This window comes from Saimiri boliviensis, chromosome 14 (assembly GCF_048565385.1).
Source record: "Saimiri boliviensis isolate mSaiBol1 chromosome 14, mSaiBol1.pri, whole genome shotgun sequence".
NCBI classification, from domain to species: domain Eukaryota; kingdom Metazoa; phylum Chordata; class Mammalia; order Primates; family Cebidae; genus Saimiri; species Saimiri boliviensis.
Genome location: NC_133462.1, coordinates 60,066,928 through 60,090,429, shown reverse-complemented (window position 1 = coordinate 60,090,429; position 23,502 = coordinate 60,066,928). Strand labels below are relative to the sequence as shown.

General features: G+C 40.6%; 1 protein-coding gene across 2 annotated transcripts in view; it reads right to left on the bottom strand.

Moving 5' to 3' along the window:
* The window catches only part of CR1 (complement C3b/C4b receptor 1 (Knops blood group)), a 158,346-nt gene that overhangs the window by 11,297 nt on the left and 123,547 nt on the right, over window positions 1–23,502 (bottom strand). The window contains exons 33-41 of one of the 2 annotated variants that reach the window (XM_074385115.1): window positions 22,848–22,947; window positions 17,382–17,467; window positions 15,282–15,680; window positions 12,682–12,858; window positions 12,496–12,598; window positions 9,924–10,009; window positions 7,615–7,842; window positions 3,584–3,607; window positions 2,521–2,596 (exon numbers count right to left, since the gene is read on the bottom strand). In XM_074385115.1, the coding sequence (XP_074241216.1) occupies window positions 2,532–2,596; window positions 3,584–3,607; window positions 7,615–7,842; window positions 9,924–10,009; window positions 12,496–12,598; window positions 12,682–12,858; window positions 15,282–15,680; window positions 17,382–17,467; window positions 22,848–22,947 (1,268 nt within the window). In that variant the 3' untranslated portion in view covers window positions 2,521–2,531. Of the gene's footprint in view, window positions 1–2,520; window positions 2,597–2,670; window positions 3,608–7,614; window positions 7,843–9,923; window positions 10,010–12,495; window positions 12,599–12,681; window positions 12,859–15,281; window positions 15,681–17,381; window positions 17,468–22,847; window positions 22,948–23,502 lie in introns of those variants that run through there. The other variant, XM_074385113.1, reaches the window with a different exon arrangement.

Below are 23,502 nucleotides of genomic sequence, written 5' to 3'. Positions count from 1 at the left end.
TAGTTTTTGTAATCCATTACTGCTCATCAGGAGTCAGGTGGCCAGAAGTCAGAAGATTTGTGACTTCCCTAATTGCTCCTATAGATAACATCACTATTGTAGAGTGTTCGAGTGGTCTTCTGAGATGTTTTTCAGATTTTTGCATTTGGCAACTGACTGACTCTACCTGGACCTGTGACTCATGACTCAGCTGGTCCTGTGGCTTCTACCTAGAGGTGGACACAGCACATGAGGACTGTTTCCCACACCCCCATCCCCAACCAATCAGTAGTACCCTTTCCCTAGCTCCCTTCCTACCAGATTCTCTGTAAAAATCCTAGCCTCTGTGTTCTTGGGGTGACTGAGTTGAGTGATAACTCCAGTTCTTCCATGTGGCTGGCCTTTGTTAATTCAACTCTTTCTTTACTGCAATGTACCATGATCTCAGTGAATTGATTTTATCTGTACAACAGGCAGGAAGAAGCTGTCAGACAGTTACAATCCCAGGAAGTGAAACAGGCCAAAAATGAAAGTTTAGGAAATGTTTAAAATTTTTCCTGGATTACACATATAGAATAGGTTTTAGTGTGGGTTACATAGATGTTTGAGAGGTTTGCCTCCCTGACCTTTAAGTCTAACAAGGATCATGATCTTTCTGCCACATCCCTGGTACCCCTGGTCAGAGAGAGAATAGTTGTTCCATGGACATTCAAGTATCTTGAATATTTTCAAAAGGAAGAAATAATCATTTTCCCTATGTGATTTTAATTAGAGACTGGTATAGATACTGAAAATTAGAGCCCCAACTTCTTTAAATCAGACTTAATAATTTTTTTTTAAATTAACTCTCAATTATAACAGTACTTAATAAGAAACTTTAAGAGGAAAAATGTATTGACACAGAACATTGTTAAGGTAAAGGGACCAGCTACTTACCTTTTGTTTTTCTAAAGAAAAAGAGCAAAGAATATTTATATGTCAAGCCATAAAATATAGAGAACATTAGGAAGGATAATGATTTAAATTTAAATCTTGACTAATTCAATATTTCCCATGAAATTGACTAGGTTGTTTACAGCAAGATCTACTATGACAAACTACTTTTTAAAATGTATATTGGCATCTCTGTGAAATATGAAAACTTCAATTTCTGTAAAGCTTGTTGTAGGAAACTACACTTGTTTAGATTATTTGCTATAGAAAACTGTTCACTTAAAAGTTACAAATTCAGTTTTTTATGGGTTTAGACTTTGCTCATCAACCTTATAACATTGCTAATATTGATTCCGGCCTCATTAATGTTGTTATAGTTAAATCAACCAGTACAAAAGCTGTATACTCTTCCCTGTCAATAAAGACATTTCTTTATTCAGATCTTAATTTTTGGAAGTTTTTTTTTTTTTTTTTTTTTTTTTAAGTTTAAAAAGTTAATGGTGGCCTGGTACAATGACCCACACCTTTAATCCCAGCACTTTGGGAAGCCAAGGCGTACAAATCACTTGAGACCAGGAGCTCGAGACCAGCCTGGGCAATGTGGCAGAACCCTGTCTCTACTGAAACTACAAAAATTAAACAGGCATAGTGGCACATGCCTGTAGTCCCAGCTACTTGGGAGCCTGATACTTGAGAATTGCTTTTATCCAGAGGTGGAGGTTACCATGAGCCTAGATCATGCCACTGCACTCCAGCCTAAGTGACAGAGTAAGGCTCTGTCTCAAAAAAAGAAAAAGTTAATGGTGTTTACAAAATATTTATTGATATGTTAAAATATTAAAAGTCTCAATTCTTCCCCACTGGCAGCCTATGTATGCCATATGATCTGTGTACCATAAGAGACCCAATCTAACTTCTAGTGCTATGATAGGATAGAGGTCAGTGTCTGCAATGTCTTAGCAAAACTAGGATATCAACAGCCTCATGAACACCTTTTTAAAAACTCCTTCTGCCTACTTTCTCTTTCTGTAAAACTCAATTTCTTCTTAACATGCAGTGTGTGTGTGTGTGTGTGTGTGTGTGTGTGTGTGTGTATGTGCTTGTGTGTGTGTTTGTGTTTTGAAATAGAGTCTCACTCTTGGCGCAACAGTGCAATCTCGGCTCACTGTAGCCTCTGCCTCCCAGGTTCAAGCAATTCTCGTGCTTCAGCCTCCCAAGTAGCTGGGTTTACAGGTATGTGCCACCTCGCCTGGTAATGTTTTGTATGTTTAGTAGAGATGGGGTTTTACCATGTTGCCCAGGCTGGTATCGAATTCCTGGCCACAAGTGATCTGCCCACCTTGGCCTCCCATAGTGCTTGCTGAAATTAGAGGCATGTGTCACCGTACCTGGCCAAAATGCTGGTTTTTAAAAAAATGTTCTTAGTATCCTATATATTTCCTTTAGTGTGAATACCTCTTTGTCTAGACTGTGTGTCAAGGGCCTTCTTTATAAGAATTACCACATCTGTTTATGTAGCAACAGGTTTGTTTGTCTTTTACTTTCTTTTGACTTCCAAGAGGGAGTAAGTACAGTTTATGTTTCTTGGGATAATATGGGTATACTTACTCTTTTCTGCACTATAGAATTATCCAAAAGAGGAAAATGGTGAATAAAATAAGGAAGATTGTCCCAGATAAAGTGCCTAGGCAATAAAACAAGGCAATTAAATGCATGAAGACTGTAACTCATAGGTTTTAAACGCTATCTTAGTATTCATTTTCACTACAGATTGCCAATGCTTTTTTTTTTTTTTTTTTTTTTTTTTTTAAGGTGTGACTATACGTTCTGCTTTGCTCTGGGTTTCTGTAGCATTAGTCTTACTCCCACAGAGTTATTATAGTTAAGGGGTGAGCTGAGCTGTTTCGTAACCTTTAGTCCAACATCAGCCTTTCCACAAGTAAGTGAGAACCAGGATGGTGCAGCTGCCCACCAGCTCTCCATTGCCCTGCCCATGTCTCTTGCCTAAGACTTAACACACAGGCATTTCATTATGACAATACGGGAATTTTCTCTCTTGCTGAATTAAATATTGAGGTCCTTTGTCCATTTATTGATTGTTGAAGTGCACAGTCTCCACAGATAGGTAGATTGCCTGGTTAGACCCAGGCTACCCCATTCTGTGGTCTTGGGCAAGTTACATAAACCTCTGTGTCTCAGTGTCCACATGTGTAAAAAGGGATGTAAGAATATTATGCCACAGAGGAAGCAAACTCTATTACAAAACTATTCTTCTGATAGAGGCAGATCACAGATATGGGCTCAGAAGACTGGTCTGTGGCTACTGGTGCGAATGGACACTATCACCATTTGGAAGCATACTCCAGGTTATAACCCAAGAAAGAAGTTGCATTCTCCTACCACATTCAGATAAAGAATTTTCGACACGGATGAATGACTATTCATTTGTAATGGTTCAAAGACAGTAAAGAACCTTTGATGAAGGTTACTCAGTATGCATATGATGGTGCTGGTTTCACCATATCCTGGCCTAAACTTGTCATTATTTTCTTTCTAGTTGAATTTATAACCCAAGATATTTTGATCTCTCTTTTTACATTTCATTCATTATAGATAGGTACTCACTGTTAAAGATGCCAGAATTCCTCAGCAAACCCTTCATAAAACTTACCAACTATGAGAGCATTATGTGCACCTAAAAAGAAGACAAAAGTTACAAAAACGTTACTTTGGCATGCAACATGATTGAATGGGACCTCTCAGCCTGTGACAAGTCATCCTGATTTTTCTTTAGGACTCAGTCTAATATTTTTTCTAGTGCAAAAAGGCATTGTTTTCACTGACATCCTCTCATTTTACCCTTTGCACTGAGAACCCTTTTTTTTTTTTTTTTTTTTTTTTTTTTTTTTTTTTTTTTTTTTTTTGAGATGAAGTCTAGCTTGTCCATAAGCTGGAGTTCAGTGGCACAATCATAGCTCGCTGCAACCTCTGCCTCCTGTGATCCAGTGATTCTTCTGCCTGAGCCTCCCGAGTAGCTGGGATTACAAGCATGTGCCACCACACCCAGCTAAGTTTTGTATTTTTAGTAGAGATGGGGTTTCATCATGTTGACCAGGATGGTCTCGATCTCCTGACCTCAAGTGATTCCTCCGCCTCAGCCTTCCAAAGTGATCAGATTATAGGTGTGAACCACCACGCCTGGCTGAGAAGACTTTTTAAAAATAACTACTTTGGTCATAAAAGCAATACAATTACAGAAGCAAAGAAAAAAATCACCCCAAACCCTAGTACCCAAAAAATGTTTTGATACATTCTCTTCTGGCACATTTTTTCATATGTGTGTTTTCACATATTTATATACTAGAAATAAAGTTAAAACAATGGCAAAGTAATATAATCTAGTAGATGCATCATAGTTTATTCAATAACTTCTGTTGTGCATTTACATTATTTCTAGTTTTTTTTTTTTCATAAAACCCTCAATAAAATGCATAAAATATTTTTATATTTTACATTGTTTCCTTAGATTGACTTTTAGGTGGGCTAACTGACAGGAATAGTTGTACTATTATCCACATACATTGCGTAATTGTTTTTCATAAGCGATTTTGCCAATTTACCATAGTACTTTCAACATACAACAACATCAGTTTCATCACATACTCACTTTTTATTGGTTGTTCTCGTAAAAACCTTTCTGTCATTAATTTAGTGGAAAATTAAAAACATAGTACCTTGTGATTTTGCATTTCTTTAGTTCTAGTGAGGTTAAACAGTTTCTATGTATTTATGTGCCAAGGCAGAAGGATATTTACACCATTTCTCTAAATCTTGCATCCTAAGGTAGTTTCTGCATTTCCCTGCAGAGACATTCAGGGCTGTGTTGCGTTGAACTATGCAGAATTGAAGAAACTCCATTTACCTTAGAAATGTCATGGAGACATTTTGTGAACTAAGAAGGTCCAGAAGGTGGGGATAATATTGAGAGAGTCTGGGCGGAACTGAGAGAAGCTAGGTTCTAGGAAAGCAGTTGCTTTAATGAATGGGATGCTGGGTAATGGAAATGGGTAAAGAGGATTTGGGGACATTTTAATGAGTGTCATATAGTGTAATTTTTCCTTAAGCCTCTCAAAGACATTCAAGTAAACACTGCTTTTAGGTTTTACCTATCTTCTGGAGTTGAACTTACTTGTCTAGCATGCAATACCATGCTAATTAGTCTTGAGACAATGTACATATGGGTTATATGTCTTAATTCTGGCTTTAAAGAGGACCTGGAGATTACCCCTTCCTCTGAGGAAGATGTTGAAATGAATCAGGCCTCTGATATAAGTGGCCCATTGAAATGAGGAGACAGGGCATCTGAGTATCCCAAGAAATTCTTCCTTCTATGATGCTTGTACCCAGAGGTTCCTTTTTCTCTTTGGATTGCTATTCTGTTTCAAAACTGTCTATGGCGTGTCACTCCAAGCCTGGACCACCGTCCCAGATTACTTCCTCATCTTTCATTTTAGACTGGTATCTTAAGCAATCTATCCCAAGCCTTAGGGGAAAATACTGGGTTTTATTTCTTCTCTCTGTTTCTGTGGTCTCTAAGATCATGAAACTTTCTTTGCCTCTTCTTACTACAATGCAGTAAGATGTCAAAGGCCAAGACTAGATAGGGTAAAGAGACTAGGAAAAAGAAGGCAAAGGGGACTGCTTTTAGTCTGAGTGTTAATTGAGAGAGACAAAAGGAGTTTCTCTGTGGTCCAGCTCAATTCATGAGGAGTCTGCACTAAAGTCTGAGTTCCAAGAACCTACTGGTTAACAGTTATTTAGCCCATTCTGATTCATTTTATGTATCTTCATTCATCTAAAGAATTGCCTGTTATCCGGTGTTTGGGACCTTGGCCCATTAGCTTTCCATTTCATTATGACAAGATTTAAATATTCTCTCTTGTTGAATTATATATTGAGATCCTTTGTCCATTTTTTTTATTGTTAAAGTGCACAGTCTCTACAGATGAGTAGATTGCCTAGCTGAACCCAGGCTATCCCATTCTGTGTTCTTGTGCAAGTTACCTAAACTCTCCGTGTCTTAGTTTCTACACCTATAAAATGGGATAACAAGAATACTACCCTCCCCGTAGGTTGTTGTGCAATTAAATTAGAAGCTATATTTTATTTTTATTTTTTATTTTTTGAGACAGAGTCTTGCTCATCATCCAGGCTGAAGTGCAGTTTTGTGATCTCAGCTCACTGCAGCCTCGACCTCCCAGGCTCAGGGGATTCTCACACCCGAGCTCCTGAGGAGCTGAGACTACAAGCATGCACTACAATGCCTGGCTAATTTTTTATATTTTGTAGAGACAGAGCTTCACTATACTGCCCAGGTTGCTCTTAAACTCCTGGGCTCAAGTGATCCTCTCATTTTGGCCTCCCAAAGTGCTGGTATTACAGATGTAAGCCACCATGTCCGGCTTATCTATCTTTTAACAGTGGTACTAAGTATTCATTATATGTTAACTTTTACAACTAGTACCACAACCACTACTATTGCTACCTGTATGATAACACTACTAATTCTTCGCTGTGTTTCCCATGTATTTGTCATCTATCTCCTGGCTTAGTTATTTTTCAACATACGGAAGTTTTGCCACATTGGCCAATAGGTCAAAAAAGTCAACACGGTGTTCATGCCTGTAATCCCAGCATTTTGGGAAGTTGAGGAGGGTTGATTACCTGAGGTCAGGAGTTAGAGACTGTCCTGGCCAACATTGTGAAACCCTGTCTCTACTAAAGAATACAAAAGTTAGCCAGGTGTGATGGTGAGCGCCTGTAATCCCAGCTACTCAGGAGGCTGAGGCAGGAGAATTGCGTGAACCCAGGAGTTGGAGGTTGCAGTGAGCCAAGATTGCACAATTGCACTCCAGCCTGGGCAACAGTGTGAGACTCCATCTAAAAAAAAAAAAAATTAAAATGTCAACACCTTTTATGACTTAATGGTGTTCTGTTCTTCCTGGAGTATGGACCTGGTGTGGGCAGTCACAGCCACAAATGCGCCTACGGTAGTCAGGTACTGTCGTTTAAAGCCAAACATACATCAAAAGAATGAGCTATGGAGGTTAAGAGTACAATCTTAAACTCTGCTCTTCCAAGGCCTCCTGAGTTCCCTTTGTTAATGGTGAGGTGAAGCACCAACCAAACATAGTCAGTGGCTTGAAAAAACACCTAGATACAACATAAAAACTATAAATCCCTACATCTGAGTTTCTGAAATTTATAGCGTTATCAGTTCTGAAGTAAATGACATCATCATTGTGTACTTTTTGTGCAGCACATCCATCTATCCAGGATACAGACAACTCATAGTGCAGAGGAGGAATCAAAGAATATTTTCTTTAGCATTTGCTTTCAGTACTTTGAAAATATTCTCTGCAAAATGTGGACCTTACCAGTTCTCTTCACTGTCCACCCCCTTCTCTCCTTACCATCCCTCACTCCTCACCCCACACGAAGGGCCATCAGAATATCAACAATTGAGACACAGTGCGCCTATCTAGAACCCATTTTTCACTCACTTGGGATGGATGTAGTTTTTTCTCTGACAGTCATAGCAAAACCATTTTCACAAGCAAAAATGACTGTCTCTATAGAAATCTAAAAGTTGTCACCTAGATATTCTGAACCCATTTAGGATATGTGGAAGCAGATACTGACCAGCAGGAGCAGAAAGTTCACAGCGAGGGGCGGGGCTGCTCCAAACCCCATTCCCTTGAGGGTCACTTGTGCAGCGGATGGTGCTCTCCCCAATGAGGTCGAAGGTCATCCCTCTGTCTGGGTGGGGGTAGCATGTGTAAGATACTTCTTTTCCATAGGGAATATCTCCAAGGGGAGTTTCTGTGTGTCTTCCATTAAGGATAGGTGGAGGATTTGGACAAAAGATTTCTAGAAAGAAAACAAGAGCTTTAAATTCTATTAGAGTTTAAATTAAGTTGACTGAAATCATGGTGACCTGTGACTGTGCTCTGAATAAATCTTTTACTTTTAGAAAAAAATATAACTAAGGTGGATGAAATGTAAATCTGTAAGGCTTTTGTTGAGAAGGAACTAACTGATGTGAGACCTTAATTACAATTTATTGCAAAAGCCCAACGATGGTGTTTCTGTACCATTTAGGTAGCTATGTTCATAATGAAATTGGAAAGTAATTATTTTTATTTTTAACAACACCCATTTAGTTGCCTACTTTATATCAGGCATAGAGAGATTCCTGGGTTGACAATGAGGTTCAAGACAGACAAAGTGTTGGCCACCAGAAACCGTAAGTTCCAAGGAAATCTATGAACTTTAATAAACATGCATGAACATCTTTAGCAATGTAAATGTTTCTTGGTGATTCAAGATCATTATCATCAGTACCAATACCAAATATCCAATGATCTCATCAGGACACATTGATAAGGCTCTTTTTACCTAGATTAAGTGGTGCCAAAGAGCCTCTTTTTTCTTTATTCCAAATTATTAGCCATCATTTTTTCTTCCTTTCAGTGTGGTTGAAACAGTTCCTTCCCTAAAACCAATTGATGCTTCTAACTTGGTATGAATTCAGGAAAATATACCCAAGTTTATCAGAATTATATGTATATAAAAGACTTGGTATATCAAGCAATGTTTGACTTCTCATGTTTGAATATTATTTGTTTCTGTTTTTCCTAAGTTTACTTATAGATTTATTTTCAGTTCTATGTGTCTCTGTAAGGTTAAGTTTGTTGGATACTTGAGTTTCCTCAGGTATTGAATTTTTTCACCATAGTACTCACCATAAGGTATCCAAATAGATATCTGTAAGTTATTTTAATATAGTACAAATTAAAATAAACATTTTTCAATCAGGAAAAAAAGGTTTAAAAAATTCTTGCCTTGCTTTAGTAGACAGAATAGGATAAATCAGTAATGCCTTGGTATATAAAACATGTACTTTTATCTGTTAGTTTCTGAATTTTGACATTTTATTTATGCACATGGTTTGGAAATGTAGAACACCTCATAATTTCAGACACTGATGCATTCTCCTAGTCCTTCCACCATACTAACTTATCATATAACTCTGTTTTATTTTCTCTATAATATATCCCTATTTACCATTTTATATATTATAATTTTAGAATTTTGTTTACTTATTTCTTTTTTGGTTCATAGTTTGCTTCTCAACAAGAATATATACTCCAGGGAAGTAGGGAGGCATCTTCACTATTCATTCACTGTTAATTGCTTTTTCTACACGTGGAAAGTCCTGATAAATGGGAAGCCCTATGTCATTAAATATTACAGGCTAAATAACAGGCTGACTAAATCATTTATGATGTATAAGAAGATAAAAGAACATCAAAATTTGGCTGAGCATGGTGGCTCACACTTGTAATTCTGGGACTTTGGGAGGCCAAAGTGGGAGGATACCTTGACCTCGGGAGTTTGAGACCAGCCTAGACAATATGGCAAGATTCCACCTCTACAAAAAGTACAAAAAATAGCAAAGTGTGGTGCCAAGCACCTGTAGTCCCAACTATTGGGAGGCTGAGGTAGGAGGATTGCTTGAGTCCAGGAAGTTGAGGCTGTAGTGAGCTGTGATTGCACCACTGAACTCTGTCCTGGGTGACTCTTGTCTCAAAAAAGAAAAAACAAGAAAACAAAAATTTTAAAAAAGATTACTCCTTGGTAAGGAAACTAAAAAATAAATGACTGAATAAAACTTGCTGCACCTTTATGTCATCTAGTTTCTTGCCACACATTTCCCACAAAATTAAACACTGTCATTAAACTAAGTGATTTATAGATTAGTAACAAAAACACGTGTTGTAGAAGACCTACATGACACCTGTCTGGAAATTCTTCCAACAAAGAAGTATTTTTATCAGCAATTTAGTTAAGTAAAGATCCATACAACAGGTGATTCCATGCAGAAAAATACACTAGAAAACAAAAATAAGGAGAGCTATCCAAACTGCATAGTTGTTCTTCCTACTCACGTTCACACACTGGAACACTGCTATTCCAATGGGCTTTCATTCCAGCCAAAACACAATGACTAGCAGACCTGCCTTTTAATCGGAACCTAAAAAAAAAAAAAGTGGTAGCAAATGTGTGAGCAATTCCCATCTCTCCCTTGATTTCTTCACTCATAGATGCTCAGCTTCCCACTACCATTTCCTCCTTGACTAGCACTTGGTTCTTAGGTTCGGGCCCAGCTAAAAGTCTTAGTTCATTAGGGATCTGAATTCTTCAGTAGCTGGCAGAAACTCAAAGGCCAATTTATTCTAAAGAATCATGATACCCTGTGACTGGCAAAGCAATTAGAGCTGATGTTGATAATTGCCATATAAAATTCGTAGCCCAGCATCAGCTACAGAATGCATGAACCAGACTTCTCCATGTGCACAAGAGCCATAACCTTCAGGTGTCATCTTTCACTGATGACTCTCTGACATCCCACTTATTTTCATTAATGGGTCATGAAGCAGAACAGCTCTCAATTCGTTAAGCAAAGCAAGGAACATCTAGAAAGAGAATGGGCATTGTTCTTGCCACTGTAATTGTAACGGGCCAAAAGGAGGCTCATAGAAGCATTCTGAACCACGTGCTCTAAGAAAAACAGACAGATTGGGGAAGGAGTCTTTGCTACCCTGAAATGCCCAACTTATTATTGAATCCCACTTCCCTTCTGAAATCTGAAATCATTCTGAAATTGGAAATTATTATTGGGTGATGGACTTTGTAAATGCCAAAGATTCCTTGGAAATTGTTAAAACTAACTGCTTAATTGCCCAATCTAGTTATCCTCCTAGACTCATAGTACACCACCAAGAGTAATGGATACACATAAACAACTAGTAATACCACTTGAAACTGATAGAAGCAGGAGGCAGACAAATCCTAGGCAGACATGATTAGGTTCCCAGTGAAACCCGACCTTCAAGCCGAAGACAGTTTAAAGTTTGGCTACAAGTTCCAGGTAAATCCATGGACTAGATTCAGAACCTCTCCTCTTGTTTGGCATACTTTCCTCTGATTCCCACCCTTCATCTATTTTACATATACCTGCCCTTCCCTAATTGGGTTTTTACACTGTTGTGCCCACCTTTGAGTGGTGGCTTTGTTTTAGCTGCTTTTGCATACTCACAAACCAATCAACACACACTTCCCATTCTGAGTCCATAAAAGCTCCAGACCCAGCCACACTGAGAGAATGCCCCCCTGACTTCATCTAAGGAACCACCCTCATATCTTCTCTCTGCTGAGAAACTGTTTTGTCATCCAATAAAACTCTTCTCCACCCTCCTCACTCTTCGGTGTCAGTATAACATTCTTCTTGAATGTAGGACAAGAACTCAGGACCCGCCAAACACAGGTACAAAGGCTATAACACAGAGGCATCCTTTGCTGGAGGAGGGCAGCTGCTCCATGTGACAGGAAGCAGCATCAGACCAAGGCATCCCTGAAGATGCAGGCCAGAGCAGGGCCATGGGACTGGCAGAGCTGTTAACACAGTGCTATCTGTTGGGTTGCAGGCATTATCAAATGCTAAGAGCTATTAGCATGCTTTAACACCCCCTCGGGGCTTCAGGGTTGTGAGCACTCCTATTTGGGCACTACCATGTTTCCTTCAGTGCAACATGCCTGGTTCAGCCGCAAGCCCTGATGGAGCCCACTCCTGTGCCAGTGCTTAGAGCAGCCAGCCAGACCCCACACTCACTCACTCACTCACACACCCCCTCCCACCAGGGGCTGAGCATGCAGTCGTGGCGGTCGTGGGATCCACGTCAGAGCACAAGCCAGGCATGGCCCAGTGGGCCAGGTAGACAGGATGTCTCCTGTGGTGAACCTGGGCCAGAGCAAGGCCTGGGCAAGGGCGTTACTGGCCAGAGGTCACAGGCTGGCAAACTGGCTGAGAAAAATCCTGCATCAAAACAATTACAGTGGCCATTCCTGACATGAAGATATGTAGTTGGGTTAAAACATACTATCTATACACTATTATAGATTCCACTACTGATTGGTTTTCAGTTTCCTAAAACCACCTTTGCCTTACTTATTAAGAGGCAAACAATTTTTGTCCTATTCGTCAATTTTTTTCTAGTGTAACTTTTATAAAATTGTGTTCTTTTGCCTCCAAATAAATACGTACCCATTCATTTCAAGTTCCAACCATGTACTCAAGTTCTGTGACTGTATGTAGGTTTATACTTGATACTGAGTTGTATATGCCCTTTCTCATTGTCTTCTGAAAGTGGTGCCAGTGGGCTGAGCACTGTGGCTCACGCCTGTAATCCTACCACTTTGGGAGGCCGAGGTGGGTGTATCACCTGAGGTCAGGAGTTCAAGACCAGCCTGGCCATCATGGTGAAACTCCATCTTTTTTTTTTTTTTTTTTAAAGTGGTGCCAGTTGGTCCCTACCCTTATTTGAAAACCACCTTTCAATTAATCAATCACTCTGGGTACTTCTTATCTACTAGGTCAGCCCTTTTTTGGGATTAACCCCTGAATTCAAGAGAGTCATTCTTCACACTGAGTCCTTGCTCTCAACTCTGGGTCTCACTCACCCTTCATCACAAGCAAAGGACACTTTTGCTCCAAGCTGGAGATTAAGTGGAAACAGCACATGGCCATGAGGGAGGTAGCCCAGGAAGTCATCACAGGATTTCACTAGAAGAAAAATTAAAAAACAGGAGTAAGACCTCCATGTGAAAGGTACAGAGAACAATCTGGAAACCAGAGAGTCGAGGCACCTGCACATCCGGGGGCTTCAGGGCTCCAGTCTCCCTGGGGTGTGCAGTGCAGAGAAGCAGCCCCTCTGAGGTCATAGCCTGGCTCACAGCTGTAGAACACTTCCTCTCCAGGTGAAAAGTGGTCCTGATCACCTGGGGTATGCTCACCATGCAGGATTTTTGGAGGTGACTGACACACTGTGGGGACAGTTCCAGAGTACTTGTTAGTTATGGGGGAATTTCTTTTGCTATATCCTATGCTGGCTGAAGACCTCATAGCTAGTAAGTGGTAGAGAAATAGAACCCAATTTTACCTAGCACAAGACCTCAAATTTGCTTGTAAATATACAGGGCATGAGTTTTTTCCCCAGCTCTGGCTATGCATATGGAGTTATTAGTATTTGTGGATTCTTCATCTACATATTTTGTAGGAATACAATCCCAATTTTCACCCCTGTTATTCAGGTAATGAGACTGTCTCCTGAGCCCAAACCTGTTTTACAGATTTTCCCCCCATTTCTCTGATTACACACCTATGACTAAAGTACAGTCATACTGTTTCAGGACAGGCAAGCCCCCAAATTGTAGCGTACTCTGGAAGAGTTCTTGCCTCACCCAGGAAAGAATTCAAGGATAATCCAGTGGTGCTAGATAGCAATCTTCTGGTGAAAGACACTGCCCCTTGCAGAGCATGGCTAACTCACAGGCAGTGTGTCCAGAGTCAGCAACATATGGGCTCCTAGCAGGCAACTGTATTCATATTCCTGTAAACCTATTACATGTAAATTATTATTTTTTTATTTTTATTTTTATTTTTTGTGGGGTTTTTTTTTTTTTTTTTTTTTGAGATGGAGTCTCACTCTGTTGCCCAGGCTGAAGCACAGTAGCTTGATCTTGGCTCACTGTACCCTCTGCCTCCTGGGTTCAAGTGATTTTCCTGCCTTAGCCTCCTGAGTAGCTGGAATTACAGGCATGGACCACCATACCCAGATAATTTTTGTGTTTTTAGTAGAGATGGGGGTTTGGCCATGTTGGCCAGGCTGGTCTCGAACTCCTGACCTTAGGTGATCTTCTACCTTGGGCTCCCAAAGTGCTGGGATTACAGGCATTAGCCACCTGGCCAATTACATGTAAATTAAGGGGCAGATCAATGCAAAGTGAGGGGCAGGTCATTTAGAACTTTTTAGGAAAGGGGCAGTAATTTCCAGGTCATTGCCATGTCCTTTGTAAACTGTCATTGTGCTGATGGGAATGTGAGGGCAGCTAGGGATTGCTTTCATCGCCATCTGCTGGTTCCTGCTAGGGATTGTTTTTGTCGCCATCTGCTGGTTGCTGCTGTTTCTTCACTTCATCCTGTCGAAGCCAGATCCTGTTTTGGTCAGCAGGATTGTGAACACGACACAAGCCCTGCCCATCTCCTACCTCAATACATCCGACTTCGTATGTCTTTATCTGTTCATCTTCCCAGCTCAGTGGTTGCACAAGGCTCACACGGGTTGGTAGAAGAATTGTAAGCTTCTTCTCTGTCCCTACATATCAGCCATTACACCTCCCACTCCACTGCTAAACCCGCTATTGTGACACCAGCAGACAAGATGAGCTACCAAAAACAAAAGCCCTTAAATAAGCCAGCCCTTTGTCATGAGAGGACCTATTATTTGGAGAGTGTTTGACTCAACGTCTGCCTTTATTTACAGTCCTGTTCATCCATGCTTAGGTCATCAGAACCCATTTAACATCAACGTAATCTGTACCTCATTCAAGATGAATTTAAAAATCTTAACTGGCTTAGAGCAAGTTACTTTCACTCTTAGATTCCCAGGGATAAAATGTAGGAGGTGGATGGCTTGAGCCCAGGAGTTTGAGGCTGCAGTGAGCCATGACTGTATCACTGTATCATTGATCAGCCTGGGCAACAGAGATGGACCTCAACCCTAATAAACAGGTTTTTAATAAAATAAAATAACAGAATAAAATGTAGGAGACAGACCATTATAGACAAACTCTGAAGTCTTTGTCTCTATTCTGATGCTGTGATTTCTGGTCTTTGTAAACCAGTCTCTTTCAGTCACCAATGGATGCTGGTAGAAGTACGGCAAGAGCCAGAGCATTCAGACTCTGGGGTCTGAGACCCTTGCCTTTTAAAATCCTAGGTATCTCACTTAGAGCATGTGACTTGGCCAGTTTACTTAACCTCTGAAAGACCAAGCTGACTTCACTATTAAATTGATATTACAATAGCACAATTTCCAAGTGTTGTTTCTCATTTATTAAAATGAGAAAATGTATATAAAGTGCTAGTGCACAGCTGACTATAAAGTCCATGTAATTTTTCAATATATTTGAGAGATACTGTAGCTGGTACTTTGCTCTGAGAATGGATTAATAGGTGCATCCAGAATAAATTTTGTCTTGGCTAATTAAGGTCTTGCTTTTCACAGTGAAGACACATATGCATAGGTGCATGCACACCCCGATTCTTAATTTCATGCTTCTTTTTCCCAAACTTGCTCTCCCACACTGCTCACCACACATCCCTCCCTCTGAACAAATACTAATCTCCTGATCTAACAGCAACTCATGTCATTTTCAGGGCCCTTCTAGGCCTCAGTCAAACTCACCCCTGGAGCATCTTGGTAACTCTGGCTTCCATTTGTTGAGGGCCTGACATTGCACACGGGGGTATCCTTTCATGACAAAGCCAGGCTGACACCTATACTCCACGACTTCGTTTAAGGAAAATAAGCTTCTGTTGTCAGACACCATTATTCCATTTTCAACATTTCGAGGCATGCATTTGTTAGGTATAATGCACTGAGGGGCTGGGCCACTCCAGACACCCTCTTGATCCTCATTGCTGGTGCAGTATATGGAGCGCTCACCCACGAGCTCAAACACATTTCTCCCTCCGCTTCCAGGATTGCAGTGGTAGGTCACCACTGATCCATAGTGAAAATACTCCCTGTTGGTGCTAGTGAAATATCCATTGGCGATGGTGGGGGGTAGCCCACAAGATATTCCTGGAAAAAAAAGACAGCAAGTTAACCAAAACAAAACCTTGGGACAGCGTCTTGCTCTTTCACCCCACACTGTGCTGTGTCACCCACAGCACTCAGGCTGGAGTGGTGTGGCACGATCACGGCTCACTACAACCTTTGCTTCCCAGGTCAAGCAACCCTCCCACCTCAACCTCTTGAGTAGCTGGGATTACAGGCATGCATCACTATGTCTGACTTATTTTTGTATTTTTAGTAGAGATAGGTGTTGGCCATGCTGTTCTTGAACTCCTGACCTCAAGTGATCTGCCTGCCTCGGCTTCCCAATGTGTTGGGATTACAGGCGTGAGCCACTGTGCCTGGTCAATAGTCCATGTTTACATTTCCCCTGCTAAATGAAAATTTAACTATGTTATTTCACCATTATTAATTTAGTTCTCTCTATATATAGAAGGCATTTGCCTTTATTCTATTGGTTATTAATATAGTAAAGCTTATAGCATAGTATTTTTTGTGGTTTTTTTTTTTTTTTTTTTTTTTTTTTTTTTTTTTTTTTTTTTTTTTTTTTTTGCAACGGGGTTTTGCTCTGCTGCCCAGGCTGGAATGAAGTGGCAGGATCATGGGATCATGGCTCCTTGCCTCAACTTCTCTAACTCAAGGAATCTTCCCACCTCTCAGCCTCCCATGTAGTTGGGACTATAAGCATGTGCCACCATGCCTATTTAATTTTGTATTTTTTGCAGAGACAGGGTTTCACCAAGTTATACAGGCTGATCTCAAACTCCTGGGCTCAAGTGATTTGCTCACCAAGGCTTCCCAAAATGCTGGCATTACAGGTGTAAGTCACCACACCTGGTCCAGTATAGCATCTTTATTAAATAATAAAAGCAAAAAGCTCTGGCAGAACTAGTAAAGGCAAAGCAAAAATACACAGTATTACAAATAATAAACACAATACTTGCAGATTCAGAAGTAATAAAAAGAACTGAATACTGATCTACAGCCATACCACCCTGAATGTGCCCATCTCATATGACCTTGGAAGAACTGAATACTGTGTCCTACTCTACAGTAGAACAGTGCCCAGCCAGTATATCACCCTTCCACAAAGTTTGCGCCCACTTTTCCTCCTATCAGTTGTGTTCTAAATTGCTCATTTCCTCATACCATCACCAAACCCAGGATTATATCCATTTTATGTTCCTTGTTAGCTTGCAATTGCTCATTCCTCTTTGCGCCCCAAAATGAAGAAAGCTCATCTTCCAAACAACTGACAGGGAAGATGGCATGCCCCTGTTTAGACAAAAAATAAAAAGGAAGAAAGGGCTGCATTGCTTGACTATCTGATGTGATACTAAGAGCCTGCAGAGAGGATATAGAGTTTCTTTCACTGACTTCATATTTGTTGACTTCACTAAAGAAAATGCTCTTCAAACTGGGAGGTGTTCAGCCAACAGAAGAGGAAATTGGGAGCTATTTAAATGAGTTCAAGACTAGTTTAAAATAAATTACAACTCAAGATAAGAAAAAAAAAGCATTTCTAGGTGAAGGTGGAAGTTTGGAATGCTGTGAGTAATTTTTAGGATATGACTGGGATATGATTGCATTTTTCAAATATCAGAAGGATCCCATTTCCAAGAGGGATGAAATTCATTCTTTGTAATTCTAGGAGGACAACTCTAGGATTCATTGGTGAGGTAAGTGGGGAAAGAGATTTCAACTCACCTTGACAAATTGGTGGCTTTGTACTCCAGTGGGCAGTATTGCCTGAGATGATACATTCAGCAGATGACTGACCAATGAGGCGGTACCTAAAGGCAAAAAATGGAAACTAATTGTGCCGTGCATACCTCGTCAGCTTCCTCACAGCATGCATATGTGGCAAACCAGAAGGATTACAATGCAGAAGTCTACGGCCCAGCCTAAACTTCAAGTGTCTTCCCAACTTTTCTCGCTTCTCTTTCCTATTCTCTCACCATTGTAAGAGATATTTCTGCTCTAACTTCTCCTGGCCCTCTTTGCTTCTTAATATCTTGGATTCATTGTGGACTGCACCTGGCACCAAAATCACACAATTATTTTGCAGACCTGTTTGACAATTATTTTCATAAGTTCTGTCTTGTCTCACATCATTTCTGCCATTTTTGTTTGCATTTTCCCTTAATGTGTGTGTGTGTATAATACTATGACATTTTATCTGAGGCATGGTTTTTATAAATACAAGATTTGTTGCTTTTGATCCTGTTTAGGAGACTTTGTTTTTTGACAAGAAGATTAAACCAAATGTATCGAAATAAATTATATATTTGATTTGCTTTTTGTTTGTTTGCTTGTTTGTTTAGATGGAGTCTTGCTCTGTTGCCCAGGCTGGACTGCAATGGCACGATCTTGGCTCACTGCAACCTCTGCCTCACCTGTTCAAGTGATTCTCCTGACTCATCCTTCTGAGTACATGGGATTACAGGCACACGCCACCACACCCAGCTAATTTTTGTATTTTTAGTAGAGATGGGGTTTCACCATGTTGGCCAGGCTGGTCTTGAATTCCTGACCTGAGGTGATCCTTCCGCCTTGGCCTCCCAAAGTGTCGGGATTACAGGAGTGAGCCACTGTGCCTGCCTGTTTCTCTTTTTCATCTTTTCCTACTGCATTCAGGAAAATTTGGTTAACTCTTCTCTTTGCTTTAATTGTCTGCAACATTCAGTGTGTTTGCTATATATACACACACATATATGACACATGTATGAAATGAAATATGTAAACGCACTGAATGCATATATGCATCCATGTACAAACTTCCTGGCTAGTTTCACAGAAGTATTTGTACAACTGAATCTTGCTAAAAATATGAAAAGGAGAGAGTTTTGAAAGTTTCCCTGGTTTCTTGGCAGTAAATCTCTTCTGCAGGAGGAAATTTCTCCTGATTTTTCAACTTGGTCTCTTTTACATGTATTCTTGTTTCTTGTCATAAGCTCAGTGATTTTCTGCTTTATGCCATAGAGAGGTTCACACTTATTCAGCAATGCAAGATGAGGAGGGTACAGTCAGGAAATTTATCAATTGTATTTTTAAAATGCTCAAAAAAACCAAAGAGAAAAGAAGAAATAGGATTTATTCTAAATTTACCTTGTCAGATTCTAGATACTGTGGTCTGTGAGACCGAGTCTGGAGTCTGGCAAATGTGCTGGACACCACAAGCTTCCTTTCAGTGTTTGTTGGGGTGGCAGAAACATAGCTCCTACTCACTACCTGGCTTAGCTGTTCCTATGAAAAGTGAAATTGAGGCAGAGCCTCCACTGCGTGCTGAGCAAGGGTGAGCACCAACAGCTGGACTGTGCGCTGTGAGCACTTGACGCTTGACATTTTCAAAGGGTTGAATTCTGTTATAGGTTGAATGATGTCTCCCCCAAATATGCTGAAGTCTTGACCCCCAGTCCCTGTGGATGTGATCTTACTTGGAAATACAATCTGCAGATGCAATCAAGTTAAGAGGGGGCCCATTAAGGTAGGCCCTAATCCAATATGACTGACGTTCTTATCAAACGAGAGAACTTTGGGCACACACGTGCACAGAGAGGAGAACCGCATGTGAGGACACAGACCCAGAGGGAAGGCAGCCACGTGAGGACAGAGACAGAAATTGGAGTTCTGTTGCAACATGCCAAGGAAGCTTCTGGGGCTCCAGAAGCTGGAAGATGAAATGAAGGATCCTCCCCTGCAGGATTCAGAGGGAGCATGTCCCTCCTACCAACACCTTGATTTTGGACTTCCAGCCTCCAGAACAGACCTCCAAAAACTTCTGTTGTATTAAGCTGGCCATTTTATGTTACAGACATACCACAAAGGTATTGCAGGTTCAGTTCCAGACCACCACAATAAAACAAATAGCACAACAAATGAGTCATATGAACTTATTGATTTCTCATTCTAAAAGTTGTTTTTTATACTATAGTCTATTAAGTGTGAAATAGCATTATGTCTTTAAAAAGTCATACTTTTTTTTTTTTTTTTTTTGAGGCAGAGTCTTGCTGTGTCGCCAGGCACCAGGCTGGAGTGCAGTGGCACAATCTCAGCTCACTGCAATCTCCGCCTCCTGGGTTCAAGCAATTCTCCTGCCTTAGCCTCCTGAGTAGCTGGGACTACAGGCGTGCGCCACCACGCCCAGCTAATTTTTGTATTTTTTTAGTAGAGACGGGGCTTCACCATGCTGGCCAGGATGGTCTCGATCCCTTGACCTTGTGATCCGCCCACCTCAGCCTCCCAAAGTGCTGGGATTACAGGCGTGAGCCACCACACCCAGCCAAAAAAGTCATTTTAAAAAAATGGTTTATTGATGAAAAATGCTAAAGATTATCTGACCTTGAATAAGTCATCATCTTTTTGCTGGTGGAGGGTCTTGCCTCAAGGTTGATGGCTGCTGACTGATCAGGGTGGTGGTTGCTGAAGGCTGGGATGGCTGTGGCAATTTCTTAAGCTAAGACAATAAAATTTGCCACATTGACTCTTTCTTTGGCAAAAGATTTTCCTGTAGTGTGCAATGCTCTTTGATAACATTTTACCCTCTGAACTGCTTTCACAATTGGAGTCAATCCTACCAGATACTGCTGCTGCTTTATCAATTGAGTTTATGTCATATTCTAAATCATTTGTGGTCATTTCAACAATGCCTATGTCATCTTCACCAGGAAGAGACTCCATCTCAAAAAAAACACTTTCTCTGCTCATTCATAAGAAGCAACTCTTCATCTGTTCAAGTTGGATCATGAGATTGTAGCAATTCAGTTACATCTTCAGGCTCCACTTCTAATTGTAGTTCTCTTGTTATTTCCACCACATTTGCAGTTATTTTCTCCATTGAAGTCTTGAACCTCACAGTTATCCATGAAGATTGGAATCAACTTCTACCAAACTCCTGTTAATGCTGATATTTTAACCTCTTCCCATGAATAATGAATGTTCTTAATGGTATGTAGAATGATGAATTCTTTCCTGCAGTTTTCAACTTACTTTGTTCAGATCCATCAGAGGAATTACTGTCTGTGGGAACTATAGCCTTACGAAATGTATTTCTTAAATATTGAAACTTGGAAGTCAAAATTACTACTTCAGCCATGGACTGCAGAATAGCTGCTGCTGTCATCAGGCAGGAAAACTACATTCATCTCCTTGTCCCTCTCCATCAGAGGCCTTGGCTGATGAGGTACAATGTCAATGAGCAATAATATTTTGAAAGGAATCTGTTTTTCTGAGCACTAGAGCTCAGCTGTGGGCTTAAAATATTCAGTAAGCCACGCTGCAAACATACCTCTGTCATCAGGCTTTGTTGTTCCATTTATAGAGTACAGGCAAGGTACATTTAGCATAATTCATGAGGGCTCTAGGATTTTTAGAATGGTCAGTGAGCATTGACTTCAACTCAAAGTCACCAATGGCATTAGCTCCTAAAAAGTCAGCCTATCCTTTGAAGCATTGAAGCCAGGCATTGACTTGTCCTCTCTAGCTATGAAAGTCCAATAGATAGTTGTTTTGTCTACTCGGAAAGTCTGCTATTTAGTGTAACACCTTCATCAATGATCTTAGTTAGATCTTCTGAACAACTTGCCACAACTTCCACATCAGCTCTTGTTGCTTTACCTTGCACCTCTATGTTATGGAGATGGCTTCTTTCTTTAAACCTCAGGAGCCAACCTCTGCTAGCTTCTACCTTTTTTTTTTTTTTCTGAGATGGGGGTCTCACTCTGTGGTCCAGCCTGGAGTGCAGTGGCACAATCTGGGCGCACTGCAACCTCTGCCTCCCGGATTTAAGCTATTCTCATATCTCAGATTCCCAAAGAGCTGGAACTACAGGCACCTGGAACGACTCTTGCTAATTTTTGCATTTTTAGTAGAAACAAGGTTTCCCCGTATTGGTCAGGCTGGTATTGAACTCCTGAACTCAGGTGATCCACCTGCCTTAGCCTCCCAAATTGCTGGAATTACAGGCATGAGACACTGTGCCTGGCTGCTTCCAGCATTTTTTTTTTTTTTCAGCTTCCTGACCTCTGTCAGTCTTCACAGAATTGAAGAGAGTTAGGGGCTTGTTCATGATTTCCTTAGGCTTTGGCTTAAGGAAATGTGTCTGGTTTGATCTTGTATTCAGACCACTAAAGCTTCTTCTGTGTCAGCAATAAGGCTGTTTCACCTTCTTGTCATTCATCCATTTCCTGGAATAGCATTTTAAATTTCCTTCAAGTACTTTTGCTTTGCATTTACAGATCCCTAGCTGTTTGGCACACGAGGCCTGGCTTTTGGCCTGTGTTGGCTTTCAACATGTCTTCCTCACTAAGCTTCACCATCTCTAGCTTTTGATTTGAAATAAGAGATGTATGACTCCTCCCTTCATGTGAACACTTAAAGGCCATTGTGGGGCTAGTAATTGCCCTAATTTTAGTATTATTGTGTCTCAGGGATTAGGAAGTCCTGAAGAGAGGGAGAGAGAAGGGGAGTGTCTAGTTCATGGAGCAATCAAAGCATGCACATTTATTAAATTTTCTGTCTCATATGGGTGCAGTTCGTAGTGACCCCAAACAGTGACAATAGTCACATCAAAGATCCCTGATCACAGATCACTGTCACAGACATGATAATAATGAAAAAGTTTGGGATATTGTGAAAATAATCAAAATGCTACACAAAGACATGAAGTGAACACACGCTGTTGGAAAAATGATGCCAACAGACGTGCTTGTCACAGGGTTGGCACATGCCTTCGATTGTAAAAAGCATAACGTCTGCGAAGTGCAATAAAACGAGGAAGGCCTGAACTTGTTGATGGCAGCCCTAAGAAGCAATCATGCTGTTACCAGTAAGATTTGTTCTCTCACACAGATGCTATATGGCCTTCTCTTTCTTCCAGCAATGGGCTGGGCTAGGGTTGTTTGTGTGCTTTGACTATTACACTCTTTCCTGATTTATTTTCCTTCCCATCCAGTGAGTGCCATACTTTTTATATGTGCACTGCTAGTTTCCAGCAAGGATACAGATTTTCCCCCAATCTTCTCCAATCTTTGTTCATTTCAATCAGGCGTTAACACCTGTGTTTAAGCCTCTTAAGAGCAGGTGGCAATAGCCCAGTTTCCTTCCTGAGATGTGGCTAGAAGGTGTATGGCTGTGCCAGAACTCTTGAACCAAGAGATGTTGCTGCCAACTCACCCTGTAATACAAGAATAGTTGATTCTGGATCCAACCTGGATGTTTGTGATCACATGCACCACGCCATTCACTGGACCTGAAGGAGTTTTACATGATTTACCTATGGGAAAGAAACAGTATTTTGGAGCTAGGTAAAGTAATCTGAACTCTCTTCAGTACATAAGGTATCAACCTGCATGTACCTTCCTGAAGAAAACATACAGTTCTGATGGTTCCACAGATTTTGCCACCTTGAGAAAACTCCTCAGAGCACCTCAGGATTAGCCAACAACTAAGCCCCACTTTCAAAAAGACCTTCCCTCCAGATCTATCTAGATCTAGATTTAGATCTGTGTAGAGACCTTGCATCCCCTATCAAAATGCAAAAGTCATTTATGGCATTATGTACCACGAATATATTTCAATGTTTTCAAAGGATTTCTTCCCACCTAGTTGTTCAAACAGAATTTGTCTTCCTACGCAATTTTCCCCCCGATTCAGAGTCATTTGTTATTTACTTTCCCTAGGGAATGAAGATTTTCTCTACAAATATTCCCTGAAACATTCTCATGAAGTGAGCATTTCAAGCAATAATCAAGGATAACCTACAAGAATAACTCTTACATCCACCTATCTGAACACTTTTGAAAAGAGGTTTCTTATATCCCACATTTGA